The sequence below is a fragment of the Rutidosis leptorrhynchoides genome, chromosome 3 (assembly GCF_046630445.1).
Source record: "Rutidosis leptorrhynchoides isolate AG116_Rl617_1_P2 chromosome 3, CSIRO_AGI_Rlap_v1, whole genome shotgun sequence".
In the NCBI taxonomy this organism is placed as follows: Eukaryota; Viridiplantae; Streptophyta; class Magnoliopsida; order Asterales; family Asteraceae; genus Rutidosis; species Rutidosis leptorrhynchoides.
The window spans coordinates 107055727-107077830 of NC_092335.1; the positions used below are offsets into that span (position 1 = coordinate 107055727).

General features: G+C 31.1%; 2 protein-coding genes across 2 annotated transcripts; both read left to right on the forward strand.

Moving 5' to 3' along the window:
* Positions 1-14223: 14223 nt before the first annotated feature.
* Positions 14224-18150, forward strand: LOC139901339 (cysteine-rich receptor-like protein kinase 2). Its single transcript, XM_071884066.1, has 8 exons — positions 14224-14653; positions 15699-16105; positions 16335-16454; positions 16535-16662; positions 16749-16959; positions 17072-17303; positions 17394-17547; positions 17648-18150. The coding sequence occupies exons 1-8, from the start codon at positions 14280-14282 to the stop codon at positions 17957-17959; spliced, it is 1938 nt and encodes a 645-aa protein (XP_071740167.1). The 5' UTR covers positions 14224-14279; the 3' UTR covers positions 17960-18150.
* Positions 18151-20872: 2722 nt separating this feature from the next.
* On the forward strand, positions 20873-21904 carry LOC139900280 (uncharacterized). Its single transcript, XM_071883067.1, has 3 exons — positions 20873-20944; positions 21050-21209; positions 21348-21904. The coding sequence occupies exons 1-3, from the start codon at positions 20873-20875 to the stop codon at positions 21902-21904; spliced, it is 789 nt and encodes a 262-aa protein (XP_071739168.1).
* The last annotated feature ends 200 nt before the right edge of the window (positions 21905-22104 follow it).

Genomic DNA, 22104 nt, shown 5'->3' on the forward strand with positions numbered 1-22104 from the left:
GAGACGGTCAAGACCTTTAAACGTCGAGACGGGGTTGAGGCAGTCGAGGCGGACGTTGACTGGAGTTGACTTTTATATATATCAATATATACACACATATTTTAAAGCAAAAAATCTTCGTTGACAAGTTTGTACCTATGATCGCTATTATCGTTATTATAATACAAAAAAGTAACACTAAACTACGTCAATTTTAATTGATTTGGCCGACTTTTGATCGAATTTAACCGAATTTTTTACCGGCGTTGACCCGACCCTTCCCGCATTTGATCCGAATTTTGACCATTGACCAACTTATTAGAAGACGGAACGGGGTCGAGACAAGCTAGTCACAAAAACGCTGCAACGGACGTCGGAACGGACCCGGCGAACCACTATGTACAAATTAAAAATTATTAGAAGTAAATAAATTTTGTGTTACATATTGAAAAAATAAATAAATGTATTCAATCGATCATTCTTAACTTATCACCCTTACAGCACCAAACTAGTTATTGAACCCTCGCTTCGCGCCGGGGGTTCAATTTTTAATGTATTTTATTGCGTTTAGTAAAATTATTTTGTGGCTAACGATGATGTCGTTGAAGCGCAACTCGAGTCGAACTAAAAGGTATAACCCGTGAGAGATTTAAATGTTATTTTAAATTAACAATATATGTGCATCTCCGCGTTTCGCTATGGAATTGTCGACTTTTAAAAATTTAACGCCAAATCAACGTGTATGAAAAGTACCCCAAATATTTTGCGTTTTTTAAAATGCGTCTGTTTTGCGTATAGCTAGTGACATTGTGTTCCTAAAATTATTTCGAGTTTAACGATGGTGTCGGAAAAATTTAACTCGTTGCGAGACAGAAGATATGACCCGTTGAATATTTGGGTGGAGTTTATTTAAGATTTTTTTATGAAAATGGTTATTTGACACTTTACCCCCCTGTTTGGGGGGTCGATTTGAATTTTTCAAAAAAGTGTGGGGGCCTTTGTTGGTAAAATAAAATTTAGTTAAAATAAAAAAAAGGTGAAAAGTCGAAAATGCCCCTGGTACTATTCATAACTTTTGTCTGTTAGTTAATACTAGTTATCGAACCCTCGTTTCGCGCCGGGGGTTCGATTTTTAATGTATTTTATTGCGTTTAGTAAAATTATTTTGTACCTAACGATGATGTCGTTGAAGCGCAACTCGATTCGAACTAAAAGGTATAACCCGTGAGATATTTAAATGTTATTTTCAATTAACAATATATGTGCATCTCCGCGTTTCGCTATGGAATTGTCGACTTTTAAAAATTTAACGCAAAATCAACGTGTGTGACGATCGCTCCAAATTCATATGGACGAACACGTCATTCATCGATTTCATTGTGAGGTATTTGACCTCTATATGATACGTTTTGTAAACATTGCATTCTTTTGAAAAGGCACACCATAAATGAATATTTAAATCAAAGGTTTTCGACATCTGATGATTTCTACATATAGACAATTACCGTAAATAATAGATTACAATAGTACTTCCATTGACAATGCAGTCAAAATAAGATACATGGTGATGATATGGTGAATGCAACGTTTCCTTGATAAATATGCCATGTAAGACTCCATGCACATAGCTTGTCTAACATATAAGCAAACAGTGGAAGACTTCTAGGAACCTGAGAATAAACATGCTAACAAGTGTCAACACAAAGGTTGGTGAGTTCATAGTTTTAGTGTTTCGCATAATCTGTATATAAAGGTGGATCACAAGATTTTAGTTGTTTCATCCAGAAACGTTTATCAAAAGTTTGTCAATAGATTCTACGTAACAGAGCACCCTGGTAACTAAGCTTTAACGTTATAATGATAAATACCCTATTCGTTTTAATACACGCAAAGCAACGTGTCCTAAACTCAAATAACACACGTCCGTTAAAAGGCTAGCGCTCTAGCTCGGACGGGGATGTCAAGCCCTATGGATCAATATACTGTTATTCGCGCCCACCAGTCCATATCCTATGTACTGGCAGCTACTAGTTACCAAAGCTAAGGGATTTTCGGTTCAAACTCAGTGTAGAATTAAGTATGTACTTATATCCATTGCGTTTAAAATAAATTGCATGTATTCTCAGCCCAAAAATATATATTGCAAAAGCAATTAAAAAGGGAGCAATGAAACTCACCTTAGCAGCATATAAAGTCGTTCACCAAAATGTGACTGAAACTCGGATCACCAAATAACTGTAGATCTCAACCTAGAGAACATATGTTGGTCAATAAATGTCTATTAAGCTAGGTCAGGTCATAGTGTATCACAATCCTAATGCTCGAGATCGACATACAAAAGTTATCCAAAGTTGTTTCAAAAAAATCAATTTTGACAATAGTTTAACAAAACGAGACGTGCCTTATATAAGATTTCATTTACTCGGCTGGTAATATTTAAAAATCCATTTTATCAATCTTGTAAACAAGTTGTTTAAATCTTAATTGCAGATTCAAAAGCAATTTCAATTAACGTCAATCATAATTTAGTTGATCATATCTTTTAATCCATTCATCGAAACTATTCGATATCTAAATGAAAAGTTATTGATTTTTCGTCAGCTTTCCAAAAACATGCATATCATGTACCTTTTATTAGTAATATATGTATTTACTTCGTGATTCATCATAACTGTTTAACGAAGAAATTTAGCATACAAGCATGTATAAATATATATACTCGAGCACTAGACATGGATACACAATTAATATATAAAAGATAAAATATGAGTGCTTACGTATCAATATTGAGATTCAATATTGTAGGAAAGTATGTAGACGTAACGGAGATGATAAACACTAGGTTTGACTTGCGAATATTACCCATAACCTCCATAATTATAACCCATAATTTTCTTAGCTCTATCCCGCTCGAAACCCATTTTGAAAGTGACACGCTCATGACCTCGTCGTAGTATTTTATGTATAATACTAATTAATAATATAATAATAATAATATTAATAATAATATTAATCTTAATAATAATAATAATAATAATAATAATAATAATAATAATAATAATAATAATAATAATAATAATAATAATAATAATAATAATAATAATAATAATAATAATAATACGAAAGAGATAGAAAGATGTGTAAAAGAACTCGAGCAGAAACTGACCTTTTATAGGTAAATTTTTGGAATCTGATGCCCATGCGATCGCATGGGTTTTATGCCTATTTCTCATGCGATCGCATGACCCCAAAATCCAGCTCACAATTTTTTGTTATTTTGTTTGTCGACATATTTTTATAATATATATATAATTTATATAATTTATATTAATTAATTATATATTATATTATATTCACATGCATAGTTGACTTTTAATTTTTGGCCTGATGACTCGTACGTTTACGCTCGACTAATGTCTGAGTTCGGGTTTCTCGAATGCATTTTCGTATGCTTAGAAAACTTGTACTTTACGTTTCGTGATTCGTACCTTTTTCAAAATATAATCTTAAATTATCAATAAACTATATTACTCAAAGTATAACTCATACATTTTAGTAATTTGGTCATTTGCTTCTATAAATCAACTCCTCGTTGTTTATTAAAATATATTTAATAATATCGAAACATTTTATATCTAATTCAATTCAATGCATTATCACATTGTAAAATATATATTTTCGTTTAGAAAAATATAAATTTGTATATAATATTTATTTATCAAACAGAACAATAAATGGGTGTTACTATTGTTTATAAAAATAATTTTGAACCTTAATATATATATACAATATATATAAATACTTTTTCTATACACGTTGCAAGTTATTTATATATCAAATACAGTTAAAAAGGAAAGATTTCTTAAATCAAGGTGAACCTCTCAACAAAGACTTATCACAATATTTACGGGATTTATAATTGTTGAAATATCTACTAATCCAATCGTTGGTATTATCTTCTAATTCCGTAGATGAATATATTAAGCATATCTTGAGTCAAATACGTTTAATGTAAAATATTATACATTTAATACTTTGTTAACGTTTTCAAGTTATAATATATATATACATATATACATTCATACCCATTTATATATTCGTTCGTGAATCGTCGAGCATAGTCAAAAGGGTAATTGAATGTATGAACATAGTTCCAAAATTTTCGAGACTCAACATTACAAACTTTGCTTATCGTGTCGGAATCATATAAAGATTAAGTTTAAATTTGGTCGAAAATTTCCGGGTTGTCACAGTACCTACGAAATTTGATTGGGATGGTCATGGCTGACAATAAGTATGTTTTCGTGACGCATATGAGCTGAAAATTAGAGTTTTATCTTCATCGAGTAATATAGACAAACAATTTGATTTTGTGAAGAGTACGAGTGAAGCTATCACAAAAGAGTGAAATGAATAAATGTAGATTCGTCATATCTTTTGACGTAGTTACGATTGATTTCCGGAATTTAAGGAATAGAAAATCTTCATAATCTAAATAAGATTTGATTCTTCGAAATTTAAGGAAATTAAGATTTTCTTTAAATGCGTAATCTGCCTCGATTGTTATGTCTGATATTTCGCTATAAATTAACCACTTTCGTTTCATTATTTTCACCACTCCTACATCTTCTTCCTTATTTCATACTTCCAAAAGATTGTGAAATTCTTAATCCAGTTCTGATTCTTGATATTTTCTTGGCTATCGTATCCTTCATTCTTCTTTTTCATCTGCCACCAGAGGATGTTCTTTTCTTCTACTATTACTTTAGGGTTATAGTATTTTTCATTCTCCCGTGTCTTTATATGTGATGACCCGGAAATTTCTGACCAAATTTAAACTTAATCTTTGTATGATTAACATTTCCGACACGATAAGCAAAGTCTGTAAAACTGAATCTCAAAATTTTTGAACTACTTTTATATATTTAAATACCCTTCGGTTGTTTTCGACGATTCGCGAACAATTATATGTAAATAGATACATATATACTATAACTTGAAAAGGTAACAATGTATTAATTGTTTGATACCGTACATTAAACTTATTGGTTTAAATATCTATTTGAATATATATGATAAGTTGAAATATTTATTAATAAAATTTATTTATATATAACTTTCAATGTGTATTTAAAAACTGATTTATATATTAAAAATATATATACATATATATAATTTCAAGTTATTTAGTAAACGATAGTAACATTCGTTTATTGATTCGATTGATATTTAGATAAGTTAACTAAAGTATTTAAGATAAACCAGTAAAACACTAATTTGCTACAGTATTTTCAAATTGCTACAGTACCCAAAATGCTACAGTGTTTTCGAAAATCACTATTTGCTACAGTGAAATTGACTTTGCTACAGTGAATTGCTACAGTAAACCATTTTTGATATGAAGTAAATGACCAAAACACTTAAATGTATAAGTTATACCTTGAGTGGTATAGTTTATGGATGATTTAATACTATATTTTGACAAAGGTACGATTCACGAAACGTAAAGTACAAGTTTTCTCAGTATACGATAGGACGTTCGAAAAACCGGAACTGGGACATAAGTCGAGTGATGACGTACGACTTATCGGAACTAAAATTACAAATCAACTATGCACGTAAATTTAATATAATATATAATTAATTATATAAATTATTATATATTATAAATATTATATTAAAATATGTCGATAAACTAGAGGCCAAAACATTGTGAGCTGTAAACCCATCCCATGCGATCGCATGGGAAATGGGCTGTAAAGCCATGCGATCGCATGGCAGTCATATCCAGGCCACATCTATAAATTCGAGCGATTTCATTTCATTTCAGCACACATATCTACTATCTATCTCTGTATCATTATTATTATTATTATTATTATTATTATTATTATTATTATTATTATTATTATTATTATTATTATTAAGATTAATATTATTATTAATATTATTAATTAGTATTATACATAAAATACTACGACGAGGTTATGAGCGTGTCACTTTCAAAATGGTTTTCAAGCGGGATAGAGCTAAGGAAATTATGGGTTATTGCCAAGGAGGTTATGGGTAATGTTCGGAGGTATATTTGTGAGTCAAACCTAGTGTTTATCATCTCCGATGCGTCTACGTGCTTTCCTGCAATATTGTATATCAATATAAAACAGTGAGTTTCATTGATCCCTTTTTAAATTGCTTTTGCAATATATATTTTTGGGCTGAGAATACATGCACTTTATTTTAAACGCAATGGATACAAGTACATACTAAATTCTACACTGAGTTTGAACCGAAAATCCCTTAGCTTTGGTAACTGTTAACTGCCAGTTATAAGAACTGGTGGGCGCGAGTAGTAGTATATGGATCCATAGGGCTTGATATCCCCGTCCGAGCTAGAGCACTAGCCTTTTAACGGACGTATACTATTTGAGAAGCGTACACGTTGGTTTGCGTGTATTTTTAAGATGATTATACAACGGGTACAAATTATATATACGTTAAGTTTAGTTACCAGGGTGCTCAATTTCGTAGAATATTTTGATAAACGTTTCTGGATTGAACAACTGAAATCTTGTGATCCACCTTTATATACAGATTATGCGAAACACTAAAACTATGAACTCACCAACCTTTGTGTTGACATTTGTTAGCATGTTTATTCTCAGGTTCCCTAGAAGTCTTCCGCTGTTTGCTTATATGTTAGACAAGCTATGTGCATGGAGTCTTACATGGCATATTTATCAAGGAAACGTTGCATTCACCAAATCATCACCATGTATCTTATTTTGACTGCATTGTCAACGGAATTACTATTGTAAACTATTATTTACGGTGATTGTTTATATGTAGAAATCATCAGATGTCGAAAACCTTTGATTTAAATATTCATTTATGGTGTGCCTTTTCAAAAGAATGCAATGTTTACAAAACATATCATATAGAGGTCAAATACCTCGCAATGAAATCGATGAATGACGTGTTCGTCCATATGGATTTGGAGCGATCGTCACATTATATTGCTATACGCATTGATATAAACGGTTTGTAATATATGTGTTGTTGTCAGGATTTATATTTTCCCTTATATTTAGGAGCTCCATGCTTTCGTTTTTCCTTCCCGACTTCAAGTCAAGCGAATAATGGTTCAGAATTCGTAGCTATACATTTCGGAATGAACATAGTTAATGTTCTAAGAAAAAAATTATAATGACACGATCTTGATTTGTCAAATTACCAGAATATCTGGAAAAGACCGAATCATCAAGAAAAGTATTTTCTTGATATATTTAGAGATTAAATAGAATGAAAGAGTTATGTAACATGGTTCATGATGAGGGTGTGATCTGTGAACCTTTATTAAGTTCCATTAGAAACTCAACATGACTTACTCTAATATAATCACGTTGATCAAGTGTCATTATATTATACTAACTCATGCTTCAATTCCCAACATTACTTCAAAACATCTATTTTTCGAATTTTTCAGATTTTAGAAACTAAAATAGTTTCTTTTATGATGTAATAAAGATAGCGCGAAGAGATGAATGATTTCAGATAAGAATGGTTATAAAAAAAATATCTTCAGAAATATGGAGAATATTTATAATGGAAGATACGATGATATCTTAGAATATTTAAGATAAGATGATGATGAAGAATATTGTCCGCAAAGGTTTAAGAGTAAGGAGCAAGGTATTTGCTAAGGATTTCAGCAGACACTGAATCATTTGTATTCTTTGAAGGTAGATTTCGTTTTTGTGATTTGTCCACAGCCTCCTTCATGGTCTGCTTAATCTGTTTTCCAGTTCTAAACCTTCTCTTTTCTCAGCTTTACCACCATACTATTCTTTATCATCAAACTTTTGACTGTTAAGGTCATTTACAGTTTTTGCTGCTTCATCAGCATTTTTCCAAAATAAGGAGAACTAGTTTTGTAGTTTGGGGTGTTTTTCAGAAACTTCACATTCGAAGTATGTAAGTCTAGAAGATAGATGTTATCTATATATAACTGTTGTCGTAGAAAATGCTGCGAGATTCAAAATACTAATTGCTAATTCCCGGTGGTTGGTATGGCAATTATTGTTACAAGATGTGGATGAGTACATGATAGGGTTTCAATGAGTATAAGAATTTTTTGAAAGGTCAAGGATTAATAAAGTTGTTGGTAAATTTACTGCTAATGTGGTGGAACATGAAAGGTTCCCCGGTAACAAGAACGTATATGTCAAGATTATAATAAGGCTAATCTGAAAAGTCAAAGTTGACTAGTTGGAAGTGTGATAAAACTGGATACTTTGAAAAGGGATTGCAAGATTATTTTCGGTAAAAACAATGCTAAAGGATCTTGCACAGTTTTGAAGTCAAAGTATAGCTTTGAAAGATGTAGAGATCTAAGAATGATGTTACTAGTTCAGAGTTATGACTTGGATTCTGTTCTGTCAGAATACGTAATCAAATTTGGATGAGGATGGTTGCTTTAATTTTTATAAAAGAATATATATTGTTGTGAAAGTAGTGAGTATAGTTGATGATTTGTTGAATCAGAATCGAAGAATGTAACATATTAATTGTGAATTTATATATCTCTCGGGTATTACCTACCCGTTAAAATATTCTCACCATTAACAGTTTGTATAAAAGAATTTTCTTAATTACAATCTTTATGAAAATATACCTACATATATATTTTCCTTAGATGTAATCATGGATTTAATGAGTTAACATAATATTAATCTCATCTGGTTTTTGACTAGGACTAGAATATATAATCTCTAAAACTTTTAGAAACTACATATTCTCTGCAAAATATTTCTTCAATGAAGTTATGAATCAATACTTCATCGTTTGTTGTTGTTGGTATTCCTTGGTATCTATGGTGCGTATGACGTTGATGTTCAAGGTACATATTGTGATGTTGAGGCTTGCGGTGCGGATGTTGTTGGTGGTGGTAATGGTACTGTTGGTGTTGTTGTCGGTGGTACTATTGATGCCGGTGATTCTGCTGGTGCTTGTAACCTTTGCACCATATTCTCCAAAGCCACTACCTGAGCGCGAAGCTCGTTGACTTCTTCTACTACACCGGGATGATTGTCGGTTCGGACGAGTGGATGAATAAGATTTAGAATTTGAGATAGTATATTATCGTGATGAGATACTCTGAAAATGAGAGAGAAAATAGTGTCTCGAACAGGTTCGCCGGTAAGTGCTTCAGGTTCTTCGCTAAGAGGGAAATGTGGAGGATGGAAGGGATCACCTTCTTTTTGTCTCCAATGACTAAGCAGGCTACGAACCCATCCCCAATTCATCCAGAATAGGTGATGGCTGATTGGTTGATCCATTCCGGTTACACTGTCTTCGGAATTCAGGTGAATGTCCATATCGGAATAGCTGTCGGAGTTTAAGGAATTTGAACTAGATACGGGATCCATCTTGTATAATTAGGGAGATGATTTTTGATATGAATTAGATTATAGAATTTAGTTTGGTATTCTTCAATACATAATTTACATATGTATATATAATACCAAATTCCATAAATCACGGAGAAATTTTCGGAAGATGTCAGGAAAAGTTTACAGTAACAGATACGCTAAGATATGAATTTTTGTCTATGCACTATTTATGCAATAAATGCAGGAAAACGTGTCTAGACTTAAGAATGATAAGCATGTAATTTCTGACAAGAAATGATAAGCAAAACTTTTAACATGTAGATACGGTCGAAGTCCAGACTTACTAATGTATCTTAACAACTATCAGTTAGACACACTCATGCAAGACCTGGTTCACTAGGACCAACGCTCTGATACCAACTGTGAATAAGTTGGGGACAACCACCGTCCCACCCAGTGCCTTCCCAGCTAACCGCCTGGTGACCACTGAGTGTACCTCAGATACTGATTTTAGGGCCTGCCTCTCGGCTACTGCCAACCCTCGTAAGGGATCGCAAGGAGTAAGAGCCAATGCTTCGTCACATGTAACACTGTGAGAACCTCCTTTACGACTAACCCGCCACACATGGACGGCATTATACCAGCTCTGATGCCAACTGTGACGATCGCTCCAAATCCATATGGACGAACACGTCATTCATCGATTTCATTGCGAGGTATTTGACCTCTATATGATACGTTTTGTAAACATTGCATTCTTTTGAAAAGGCACACCATAAATGAATATTTAAATCAAAGGTTTTCGACATCTGATGATTTCTACATATAGACAATTACCGTAAATAATAGTTTACAATAGTACTTTCATTGACAACGCAGTCAAAATAAGATACATGGTGATGATTTGGTGAATGCAATGTTTCCTTGATAAATATGCCATGTAAGACTCCATGCACATAGCTTGTCTAACATATAAGCAAACAGCGGAAGACTTCTAGGAACCTGAGAATAAACATGCTAACAAGTGTCAACACAAAGGTTGGTGAGTTCATAGTTTTAGTGTTTCGCATAATCTGTATATAAAGGTGGATCACAAGATTTCAGTTGTTTCATCCAGAAACGTTTATCAAAAGTTTGTCAATAGATTCTACGTAACAGAGCACCCTGGTAACTAAGCTTTAACGTTATAATGATAAATACCCTATTCGTTTTAATACACGCAAACCAACGTGTCCTAAACTCAAATAACACACGTCCGTTAAAAGGCTAGCGCTCTAGCTCGGACGGGGATGTCAAGCCCTATGGATCCATATACTGTTATTCGCGCCCACCAGTCCATATCCTATGTACTGGCAGCTACTAGTTACCAAAGCTAAGGGATTTTCGGTTCAAACTCAGTGTAGAATTAAGTATGTACTTGTATCCATTGCGTTTAAAATAAATTGCATGTATTCTCAGCCCAAAAATATATATTGCAAAAGCAATTGAAAAGGAAGCAATGAAACTCACCTTAGCAGCATATAAAGTCGTTCACCAAAATGTGACTGAAACTCGGATTACCAAATAACCGTAGATCTCAACCTAGAGAACATATGTTGGTCAATAAATGTCTATTAAGCTAGGTCAGGTCATAGTGTATCACAATCCTAATGCTCGAGATCGACATACAAAAGTTATCCAAAGTTGTTTCAAAAAAATCAATTTTGACAATAGTTTAACAAAACGAGACGTGCCTTATATAAGATTTCATTTACTCGGCTGGTAATATTTAAAAATCTATTTTATCAATCTTGTAAACAAGTTGTTTAAATCTTAATTGCAGATTCAAAAGCAATTTCAATTAACGTCAATCATAATTTAGTTGATCATATCTTTTAATCCATTCATCGAAACCATTCGATATCTAAATGAAAAGTTATTGATTTTTCGCCAGCTTTCCAAAAACATGCATATCATATACCTTTTATCAGTAATATATGTATTTACTTCGTGATTCATCATAACTGTTTAACGACGAAATTTAGCATACAAGCATGTATAAATATATATACTCGAGCACTAGACATGGATACACAATTAATATATAAAAGATAAAATATGAGTGCTTTCGTATCAATATTGAGATTCAATATTGTAGGAAAGTATGTAGACGTAACGGAGATGATAAACACTAGGTTTGACTTGCGAATATTACCCATAACCTCCATAATTATAACCCATAATTTCCTTAGCTCTATCCCGCTCGAAACCCATTTTGAAAGTGACACGCTCATGACCTCGTCGTAGTATTTTATGTATAATACTAATTAATAATATAATAATAATAAGATTAATAATAACACTAATCTTAATAATAATAATAATAATAATAATAATAATAATAATAATAATAATAATAATAATAATAATAATAATAATAATAATAATAATACGAAAGAGATAGAAAGATGTGTAAAAGAACTCGAGCAGAAACTGACCTTTTATAGGTAAATTTTTGGAATCTGATGTCCATGCGATCGCATGGGTTTTATGCCTATTTCTCATGCGATCGCATGACCCCAAAATCCAGCTCACAATTTTTTGTTGTTTTGTTTGTCGACATATTTTTATAATATATATATAATATATATAATTTATATTAATTAATTATATATTATATTATATTCACATGCATAGTTGACTTTTAATTTTTGGTCCGATGACTCGTACGTTTACGCTCGACTAATGTCTCAGTTCCGGTTTCTCGAATGCGTTTTTGTATGCTTAGAAAACTTGTACTTTACGTTTCGTGATTCGTACCTTTTTCAAAATATAATCTTAAATTATCAATAAACTATATTACTCAAAGTATAACTTATACATTTTAGTAATTTGGTCATTTGCTTCTATAAATCAACTCCTCGTTGTTTATTAAAATATATTTAATAATATCGAAACGTTTTATATCTAATTCAATTCTATGCATTATCACATTGTAAAATATATATTTTCGTTTAGAAAAATATAAATTTGTATATAATATTTATTTATCAAACGGAACAATAAATGGGTGTTACTATTGTTTATAAAAATAATTTCGAACCTTAATATATATATATATATATATAATATATATAAATACTTTTTCTATACACGTTGCAAGTTATTTATATATCAAATACAGTTAAAAAGGAAAGATTTCTTAAATCAAGGTGAACCTCTCAACAAAGACTTATCACAGTATTTACGGGATTTATAATTGTTGAAATATCTACTAATCCAATCGTTGGTATTATCTTCTAATTCCGTAGATGAATATATTAAGCATATCTTGAGACAAATACGTTTAATGTAAAATATTATACATTTAATACTTTGTTAACGTTTTCAAGTTATAATATATATATACATATATACATTCATACCCATTTATATATTCGTTCGTGAATCGTCGAGCATAGTCATAAGGGTAATTGAATGTATGAACATAGTTCCAAAATTTTCGAGACTCAACATTACAAACTTTGCTTATCGTGTCGGAATCATATAAAGATTAAGTTTAAATTTGGTCGAAAATTTTCGGGTTGTCACAACGTGTATGAAAAGTACCCCAAATATTTAGCGTTTCTTAAAAAGCGTCCGTTTTGCGTATAGCTAGTGACATTGTGTTCCTAAAATTATTTCGAGTTTAACGATAGTGTCGAAAAAATTTAACTCGTTGCGAGTGAGAAGATATGACCCGTTGAATATTTGGGTGGAGTTTATTTAAGATTTTTTAAGAAAATGGTTATTTGACACTTTACCTCCTGTTTGGGGGGTCGATTTGAATTTTTCAAAAAAGTTTAGGGGCTTTGTTGGCAAAATGAAATTTAGTTAAAAAAAGGTAAAAAGTCGAAAATGTCCCTGATTACTATTCATAACTGTTGTGTATTAGTTAATATGTAAATAAATATAAATTAGCATTTTCCACTAATTTTAGATAGAAACACACTCCGTAGTAGTCGATCACAGCAGCCTGGAATTGGATTGTAGAAAGTCTAACATATGAATATGGCGACTTAGTTGGCCATATTTTATCTATAGTTATTATTAAAATGTTATATTGATGATGTCATTATTAGGCTAATTTTTTTGTTAAAAAAAAATCAAAAAGAAAAAGAAAAAAATCTAAGAATAGTGGGTGATGTCATTAATCTAAATAATTTTTATTTAAAATTAAATCTTATTAATTAATTATTATTATTAAATCTTATTAATAATTATTTTAATTATATTAAAATTAAATAATTTTGAATTATTTTAATTAATTATTTTGAATTGAGTACGAAAGGTATAAAACTAAACAGAAAGAAACCAATTCTAAATTTATATTTTATTTACACTTTTAAAATAAAATGACAACCAATATTATCTCTTATGATTGGATGTGTATTATTTAATATGCATTTTAGGTATTTGATGAAATGTTCAGCTGGCGAGTTTCTTAGTCGGACTTTGTGGTTCCACGGGTCATTAAATTAAATGTCTTTAGCACTTACGTTCACTTAATACCTAAAACTTATCATTAAACTATTTCGTTTAAACAAACACGTGGTTCCACGGATCATTTCACTAGTTTATTTAATTATTTATATTTTATTGTTGTTCTCATGTACGTATATAAGTATATAAATATATAGATAATAAAATATAAAATATAAATAAATATAAATATAATATATGGAGTATAATATTAATTAATTAATATCAGTAGTAAACAAAATTCCTCTTCATTGGTCAACATCTGCTGTAAAAAAAAAAAAAAAAAAAATAAAAATAAAAATAAAAATAAAAATTTGGTCAATATCTTCTGGTTCCTTATATACTTGGTATTTAGCAGCCACCCAAGTCATCACAAGACATTCCCCAGTCTACAACTGCAAGAATCAAGCCATGGCTAATAAATGGTGCCAGATGATGATTGCAGCCTTAATGTTCATGGTCTGTCTCACAACCACAGTCAAATCACAACCACAAACAAATTTACTAATCACTGGTTGCAGCCAAATCAACGCCACCAATCTTCAAAGTTTCTTTAGCAATCTAAATGAAACTTTCAGAGACATCCGAATTCAATTATCAAATAACACCTACTTTGCAACCTCAGAACAAACCAGGAATTCGGAACCAGTTTATGTCTTGGCTCAGTGCAGGAACTACATGTCCACCAACGATTGTTTGAGTTGTTTCGATACTGCTAGGGAGGATATACGCACCTGCGCTGCGGCTAATGGTGCCCGAGTCGTACTCGATGGCTGCTTTCTGAGGTAAAATAATTGGTTTGTTTTTTCACATAGAAATAAATGATGTCAGCATTGTATTATTGGTTTTTTAAGTCTCTACATGAACTAATAATCAATATCTATTATCTATTATCTATTCGATTAAATTGATGGCAATAATTTTGTTAAGAATTAACTAAAAGGTGCTACTTTTTGAATAAGTCAACGGTTATCACAATCATTAAGTTAGTTCTAATTAATAAATTAATTATTATTTGTTACTAAACGGTTATCACATATGTATTATTTACAATATTTTTTCTTTCTGAGATGTGCTAACTAGAATAAGAAAAAATAGACTAAAATAATATGAATTTTTAGTTGATTTAATATTTAGGAAAATATGTATCAAAAATAAAAATCAAGATTCAATTTCATCATATCATAATTCTGGTAATACATTATCTTCCTACTATTGTCTATAAATCCAGGAGGTAATTTCATATTTTTCCCCTTCATAAACTTATAAATTACATATATCCTCGAATATGCATAAAAATTATTGTACTTTATGCATTGAAAATATGTATTTTGGAAAAATATGTAATTCATGGGTTTAGGAAGGATAAATAAGATAAAATCACTTTATACAAAATGGTCATTTCATTATCTTGGTTTCATTTATTAGCAGACTCGGTCCTTCATTTATCAAAAATCGACATATTTACATGATATTTAAAAGTAGAGTAACATATTTTTTTGAAAGACAAGCTTGCATCAGTCCGGACCGAAGCCTAGTCATCATTTGCACACACACACGCGCTTTCGGGCAGGAAACCCGAACCACACTCTGAGGATCCGACCATTTACCATCCCGAGGGGCAGGCGGGCCGGATCTTAGTCCCGGAGCGGGTCGGTAAAACCTTCCCTTTGGGCCACCTTCAAGGAATATATTTCAATTCCTAGAGCGGGTGACGAGGCTCGAACCCGAGACCTCTAGCCCTGCGAGTACACAAGTGTAACCGTGGTACCATTGAAGCAATGCTTCGTTGGTAAAGTAGAGTAACATATAAATACGAATTTTGTGAAGGTACGAGAGTAATTCTTTCTACGATCAAACAACATTACCGGGAAATCAGGGCCTATGTGGCAACATTACGTCATCACAACAGAGCGCTTTCGAAACAGTTGTGGACGGATTATTATACAATCTTTCAATCGCCACCCCTAAAATAAACAATTTCTATGCTGCGGCTACTGCACCAGTTTCCGGTACTAATACAAGTACCGCGTACGCAATAGCACAATGTGCTGAAACTGTAACAAAAGATGGATGTGATAATTGCTTAAAAGTTGCATATGCTAATATAAAGACTTGTGCTACTGATGTTACTGATGGTAGAGCTGTTGATTCTGGTTGTTTTATGCGGTACTCTGCATCTCCGTTTTTCGCCAACAATAAAACTATTGATATCGCACCGTTTTTACTACAAGATAGTAAGACTTCAGCCATCGATCACTCTTTATGTTAACCTTTTCAATATTATTAGTTTATATTTATGATGGTACTTCCACCATCTAATAGATCACCACAACATTATTTGCACTGTACAAGTATTTAATGCATCAATGTGGTGAATCTATCAAACTGATTGGTGGAAATATCAACTTCCATTGCATATATATTTTTAGTTACTTATAATTATTTTTTAATATATTTTTACAGAAAGTTCAAGTAATAAGGGGGCAATTATAGGTGGTATTGTTGGAGGAGTTGGTTTTTTGATCATTTTGCTAATAGTTTTACTTTTTTGGTATCGTCGTTCGCAAAAAACAGCACCTGGAGGTATGCGTTATCGATTTCAAACAAATGTTGAGTAGGATTAGTGAAACAATAACTAACTAGTTTAACTTGTGACTAAACAGGTAGTTTGTATGGGGCAACTGAATTACAAGGTCCAAAGGATTATAGCTATGGCGATCTTAAAAAGGCGACAAAAGATTTTAAGGAAGAAAATAAACTTGGAGAAGGAGGGTTTGGAGATGTGTTCAAGGTACTCTCATTTTTAGTTTCTGGTACATTTTAACATTTTTATTTTCTTTTTTAGTTTATTAATTAATTGTTTGTTACATAAAACAGGGGACTGTGACGGATGGAAACGTTATTGCGGTAAAGAGACTAGCCTTAGGATCCAATACAGCAAAGGATAACTTTGAGAGTGAAGTGCGCGTTATTAGTAATGTTCATCATCGTAACCTTATTCGCCTTCTTGGATGTTGTAGCAAAGGGCCAGAATTACTTCTAGTCCTTGAGTATATGGCCAATGGAAGCCTCGAAAAGTTCCTATACGGTTAGTTTAGATTTAATTCTAACATGTTCTTGATAATATATATTAACATATAACATTTAGTACTTGTACTACTTCTATTGTAATTTATGTTTAATCTTTTTTTGTCATGTAGGTGAAAAGAAGGGGACCTTAAACTGGAAACAACGATGCGATATTATATTTGGTACAGCTAGGGGTCTTGCGTATCTACATGAACAGTACCATGTAACCATTATTCATAGAGACATAAAACCAAGCAACATATTACTTGACAACGATTTTCAGCCGAAAATTGCTGATTTTGGATTGGCAAGGCTTCTACCTGAGGACCAGACCCATATTAGCACTAGATTTGCAGGAACTTTGTAAGTGTTATGTTATCATCATGTCATATCATCTTAAATTAGTAGTTCAAGAAACATCATAATAACAAAATGTATAATTACAACTTGCAGGGGTTATACAGCACCAGAATATGCAATCCACGGACAGTTGTCCGAGAAAGTTGATACCTACAGTTTTGGTATCGTCGCCCTTGAAATTATTAGCGGGAAAAAATGCACGGATATTCCAAACGAATCTGCTGGTGAACAGTACCTCCTTGAACATGTAAGTCAATATAAATAAATAAGAAATTCAAGAATTTTTATGTTATTTATCTTATTAAGTTAAAGTTAATTAACCAAAACCATTGAATGTATGACATCAGGCTTGGAATCTATATGATACTCGAATGCACTTGAAGTTGGTTGATGAGACATTAAACCCAAGTGAGTACAGAGAAGACGATATAAAGAAGATCATAGAAATAGCGCTGATGTGCACTCAGTCGCCGGTTTCAGTCAGGCCAACGATGTCCGAAGTTGTGATGCTTTTAAGTGATCGATCACGAGTGCAGAATCCACCAAGTAGACAAAATGTGGATTTAGCCAATATAAGGATACAAATTGATAACTCGTCATCTACTACTTTGTCAATCAGCAATGCTGATGCGACAATCACTGAATTAACAGGACGATAATTTGTTAAGGTATATGGTTCTGAATGTTAAGATCGATCGATGAACGTTATGTAGAGGATTTGGAACTTTTGAAATGCATGTTTATGTGTTTATGTTTATATGTTTCATGGATGTATAATTACCAATTTCCGTATAGGACTGGAAACTTAATTAAGTGTGATATAATATCAAACTTAAGTAAAATTTTCATATGTTTGAAACGTACTCAACCCATGCTTTGACAATTATAAGAACTAGAAAGTGTCTACTTTTTTTTTTCTTTGCATCCCGACATCTGATTAACGGTTAAGTATCATAAATGAGTACGTGATCAGGAAATGATTGAACATATGAAACTAATGGTTCTGTATATTGTATGTATAAGGTAACAAATAAAATAGGTAACACTTATAATACTCCTAATATTTGGATAGTGATCATTTCACTCATGAAATTGATAAATCTACTCATATCATTCATTATATATTACTAGTGAAATGACCCGTGAAATTACGTGTTTGTTTAAACGAAATAATTTAATGACATGTTTTAGGTATTAAGTGAATGTAAATACTAAAGTCATTTATTTTAATGACCCGTCTGACTAAGAAACTTGTCGTTGTTTTTATAAAATAGAGACATGTATTTTCGCATACATATGTAACGTAATTGATTTCGTAAAAAGAATCCATATTTGAATATCAATAATATAATAATTACAATTATTATATTAAAAGTAAATAATAATAATAAAGTACGCTCAAAGTTGAGTCTTTATATTTTAAATAATAATAATAATAATAATAATAATAATAATAATAATAATAATAATAATAATAATAATAATAATAATAATAATAATAATAATAATAATCTATCTATTAATATTAAAATGCTAAAATGATGATTTCATTATTAGGCTAATTCCTTTGTTAAGAAAAAATCAAAAAGAAAAAGAAAAAAATCTAAGCATGGTGGGTGATGTCATTAATCTAAATAATTTTAAATTAAAATTAAATTTTATTAATTAATTATTATTATTAAATCTTATTAATAATTATTTTAATTATTAAAATTAAATAATTTTGGAATGTTTTAATTAATTATTTTGAGTTGAGTACGGGAAGGTATAAAAGCTATGCAGAAGGAAACTAATTCTAAATTTATATTTTGATTTACACTTTTAAAATAAAATGACAATCAATATCATCTCTTATGATTGGATGTGGATTGTTTAATATGCATTTTAGGTGTTTGATGAAATGTTCAGCTAACGAGTTTCCTAGTCGAACTCTGTGATTCTACGGGTCATTAAACTAAATAACTTTAACATTTGTGTTCATTTAATACCTAAAATATATCATTAAACTGTTTCGTTTAAACAAACCCGTGGTTTCACGGGTCATTTCAATAGTTAGTAATAATAAATGTCTTTTAAATTTTTTTGGGAAAATTAAAATACAATTATTATTGGGTGTTTTGTAAAAGATTTTATAATTTAGGAGAGATTAATATTTCCTTTTATAAAAGATTTTATATTATTTTTTAATTAAATTAATATAAAATTATGACATCATCATTATTAAAATTAAAAGATAATTAGCTTAATTATGACATTATCATTTTAAAATTTTATATAACCATATAGATCGATATTTTACATACCTTAAGTTTGTTAGCATCAACAGCCACGTATGCATCCACCTAAACATGCTCGTCACCCTATTCATGACACATCATTATTCGATTATTCGATCATATTAAAAAACTTAAAATTGTAATTTTTGCTTGCTTGGAAAAATAAGTTAACGTGTTACACTAAAAATAGTTGACTTACTAAAAACAATTGACTTGATATACACCATCTTATTGATTTTTTTTTTAATGGTAGATTTTGCAGCTGAAATTACAAAAATAGAAATTTAGAAAAATTTGTTACATAAATAGAAAAATCGGAATTTGAAACTCCGGTTTTGGTTAATCCGAAGTCTCAAACTTCGATTTGTACGCATTTTCACTAACTGTGCATCAGAATTTGCCACGTGGCAAATTCTGATGCATATATATGTATATATATAATTTGTATATATGTCAAGGGTTCATTTGAGAACTAAAAAAATGTCAAAAATTGAAAGAACTAATCTTAACCATTAAATAATTTGATCAAAGGTTAAATAAGCATGACACTTTGGTAATTAAGTGACCAATGAGGTAAACGTTTAACGAAAAGAAAATGATAGATTAGTCATTCGAAGTTAAATAAGAAAAAAGAAATTGTAATGCATTAAATAAAGGGGTAGTCTAAATCTAAAGGACTTTTCTACTAGATATACCGGTCAACTACATCTTTTTACATTTTCAACATCTTTTTACATTTTCAAGATAAAAATAAATGATACATCTATATATTACTCCGTGCGATTATTATTATTTATTATCTATTACTATTATGTTATTTTATAATTATTATATTAATTAATCAATAAATATTTTTAAATATTAATGAGATAATAGTCATGAAATTTTATAATATTTATTTCATTATTTATCTTTAAGTTGCTTACAACATTTTTACCATATGCAAATAATAATAAAAGTTACCATTGAAATAAATGATACAAATATAATACTACTTGTATTATATTACTCCATCCATTCCAAATCTATTATCCCCAGACAAAAAACTTGAGACAATTAATTTGAGACATCCTAAAATGAAATAGTGGACTATAAATTTGAGACGGAGGAAGTATAATATATTGTAATAATGTGTCCATGCAATTTAAAATGGTATAAATACTTACATATTACTTTGTACAAAGTAATGAAAAACTTATTTGTATAACATAAACTTAAGTGACTAATACTACTCCAATGTGGGAACAATCACGTGTATTCAAAAAATAGGCAAAATGAATTCAATGATTTAAAACCATGAAAAGTAGGGTTTTTTTTAGGTATATGATTTACATTACGCAATCTCTTAAAAATTTGTTCGTGTTAAAGGTAATCTGACTATAATTTTTTTATTGATTGATTGTGGATATGCATAAAAAATATGTCCAATAAATGTGATTATTGATTGTCGATCAAGTTTTATCTAATGATCAGTTTACGTGGGAAGGCCCGCTAGGTAAATTTTCGCGTATTGATAGAGTGCTTATCAATAGTAAATGGGCCCTTTTGTGGCCTGATGCGATTCTTCAAACCGATCAATCGGACCGATCCGATCATAAACCCATTATATGGGCTAAAAAACTTTTATTCTCGGGTCCTAAACCCTTTCGACTTAACAACAATTAGTTTTCTAAAAAAGGTTTCTTAGTCTTCTGTGAATCGAGGTGGAATTTTTATCCTGTTACAAGGTGGGCTGCCTTTGTGATTAATAAAAAATTGAGACTGTTGAAAGGAGATTTAAAAACCTGGAATTCTCAAAATCAAGATGCTGATTTCGTTAATCTCAAGTCAATTGTGGCTGAAATAAAAAGGTTAAAGTTTTGTTTCCAAAGTCGTGATCTTTCTCTGTTGGAAACAAGCAAATTGGCAGCCTTAAAAGCAAGCAAAAAACAAATCTCCATTACTATAGAATCCAAAAGAAGGCTGCAGTCTCGTTTCCTATGGTTAAAGTTGGGTGACAAAAATTCGAGATTTTTTCATCTTGCCTCTCGCATCCGACAACAATCTTCTTATGTAGCAGGTATGCAAATCAATGGTTTATGGGTTGATGATCCAATTTTAGTTAAAGAACATGCTGTTTCGTTCTTTGAAAATTTGTTCTCTGCTATACCTTCAAGATCCGATATTATTGATGTGGATTGGGGTTCTCTTGGCCTGGCATGTGTTCCTGCTCCAGTTGGTTCTATGATAGAGGCCCAATTTACTGCTTCTGAGGTGGCTTCTGTTATTCGGGGTTTCGAGGGTAACAAAACTCCCGGACCGGATGGCTTCTCGCTTCATTTTTTTTAAAAAGGATGGCATTTTTTGGAAGATAATGTTATGGAGATGTTCTCTCAATTTCATGACACACCTTCGTTTCCAAAAGGTTTTAATTCGTCTTTCATAGTTTTGATTCCTAAAGCTAGCTCGGCAAGATGCATTGATCAAATGCGTCCCATTAGTTTGATCAATGCTCCTTATAAGATCTTAGCCAAGACTATTGCTAATAG

What these genes read in the sequence shown, in the direction of transcription:
- LOC139900280 (XM_071883067.1), top strand. Translation starts at nt 20,873, where the DNA reads ATGAAAAGTAGGGTTTTTTTTAGGTATATGATTTACATTACGCAATCT. An exon ending in AAAATTTGTTCGTGTTAAAG is followed by an intron (nt 20,945 to 21,049) that starts GTAATCTGACTA and finishes TCTAATGATCAG; the next exon opens with TTTACGTGGGAAGGCCCGCT. An exon ending in TAAAAAACTTTTATTCTCGG is followed by an intron (nt 21,210 to 21,347) that starts GTCCTAAACCCT and finishes GACTGTTGAAAG; the next exon opens with GAGATTTAAAAACCTGGAAT.
- LOC139901339 (XM_071884066.1), top strand. Translation starts at nt 14,280, where the DNA reads ATGGCTAATAAATGGTGCCAGATGATGATTGCAGCCTTAATGTTCATG. An exon ending in CTCGATGGCTGCTTTCTGAG is followed by an intron (nt 14,654 to 15,698) that starts GTAAAATAATTG and finishes AATTTTGTGAAG; the next exon opens with GTACGAGAGTAATTCTTTCT. An exon ending in GGTTTGGAGATGTGTTCAAG is followed by an intron (nt 16,663 to 16,748) that starts GTACTCTCATTT and finishes TACATAAAACAG; the next exon opens with GGGACTGTGACGGATGGAAA.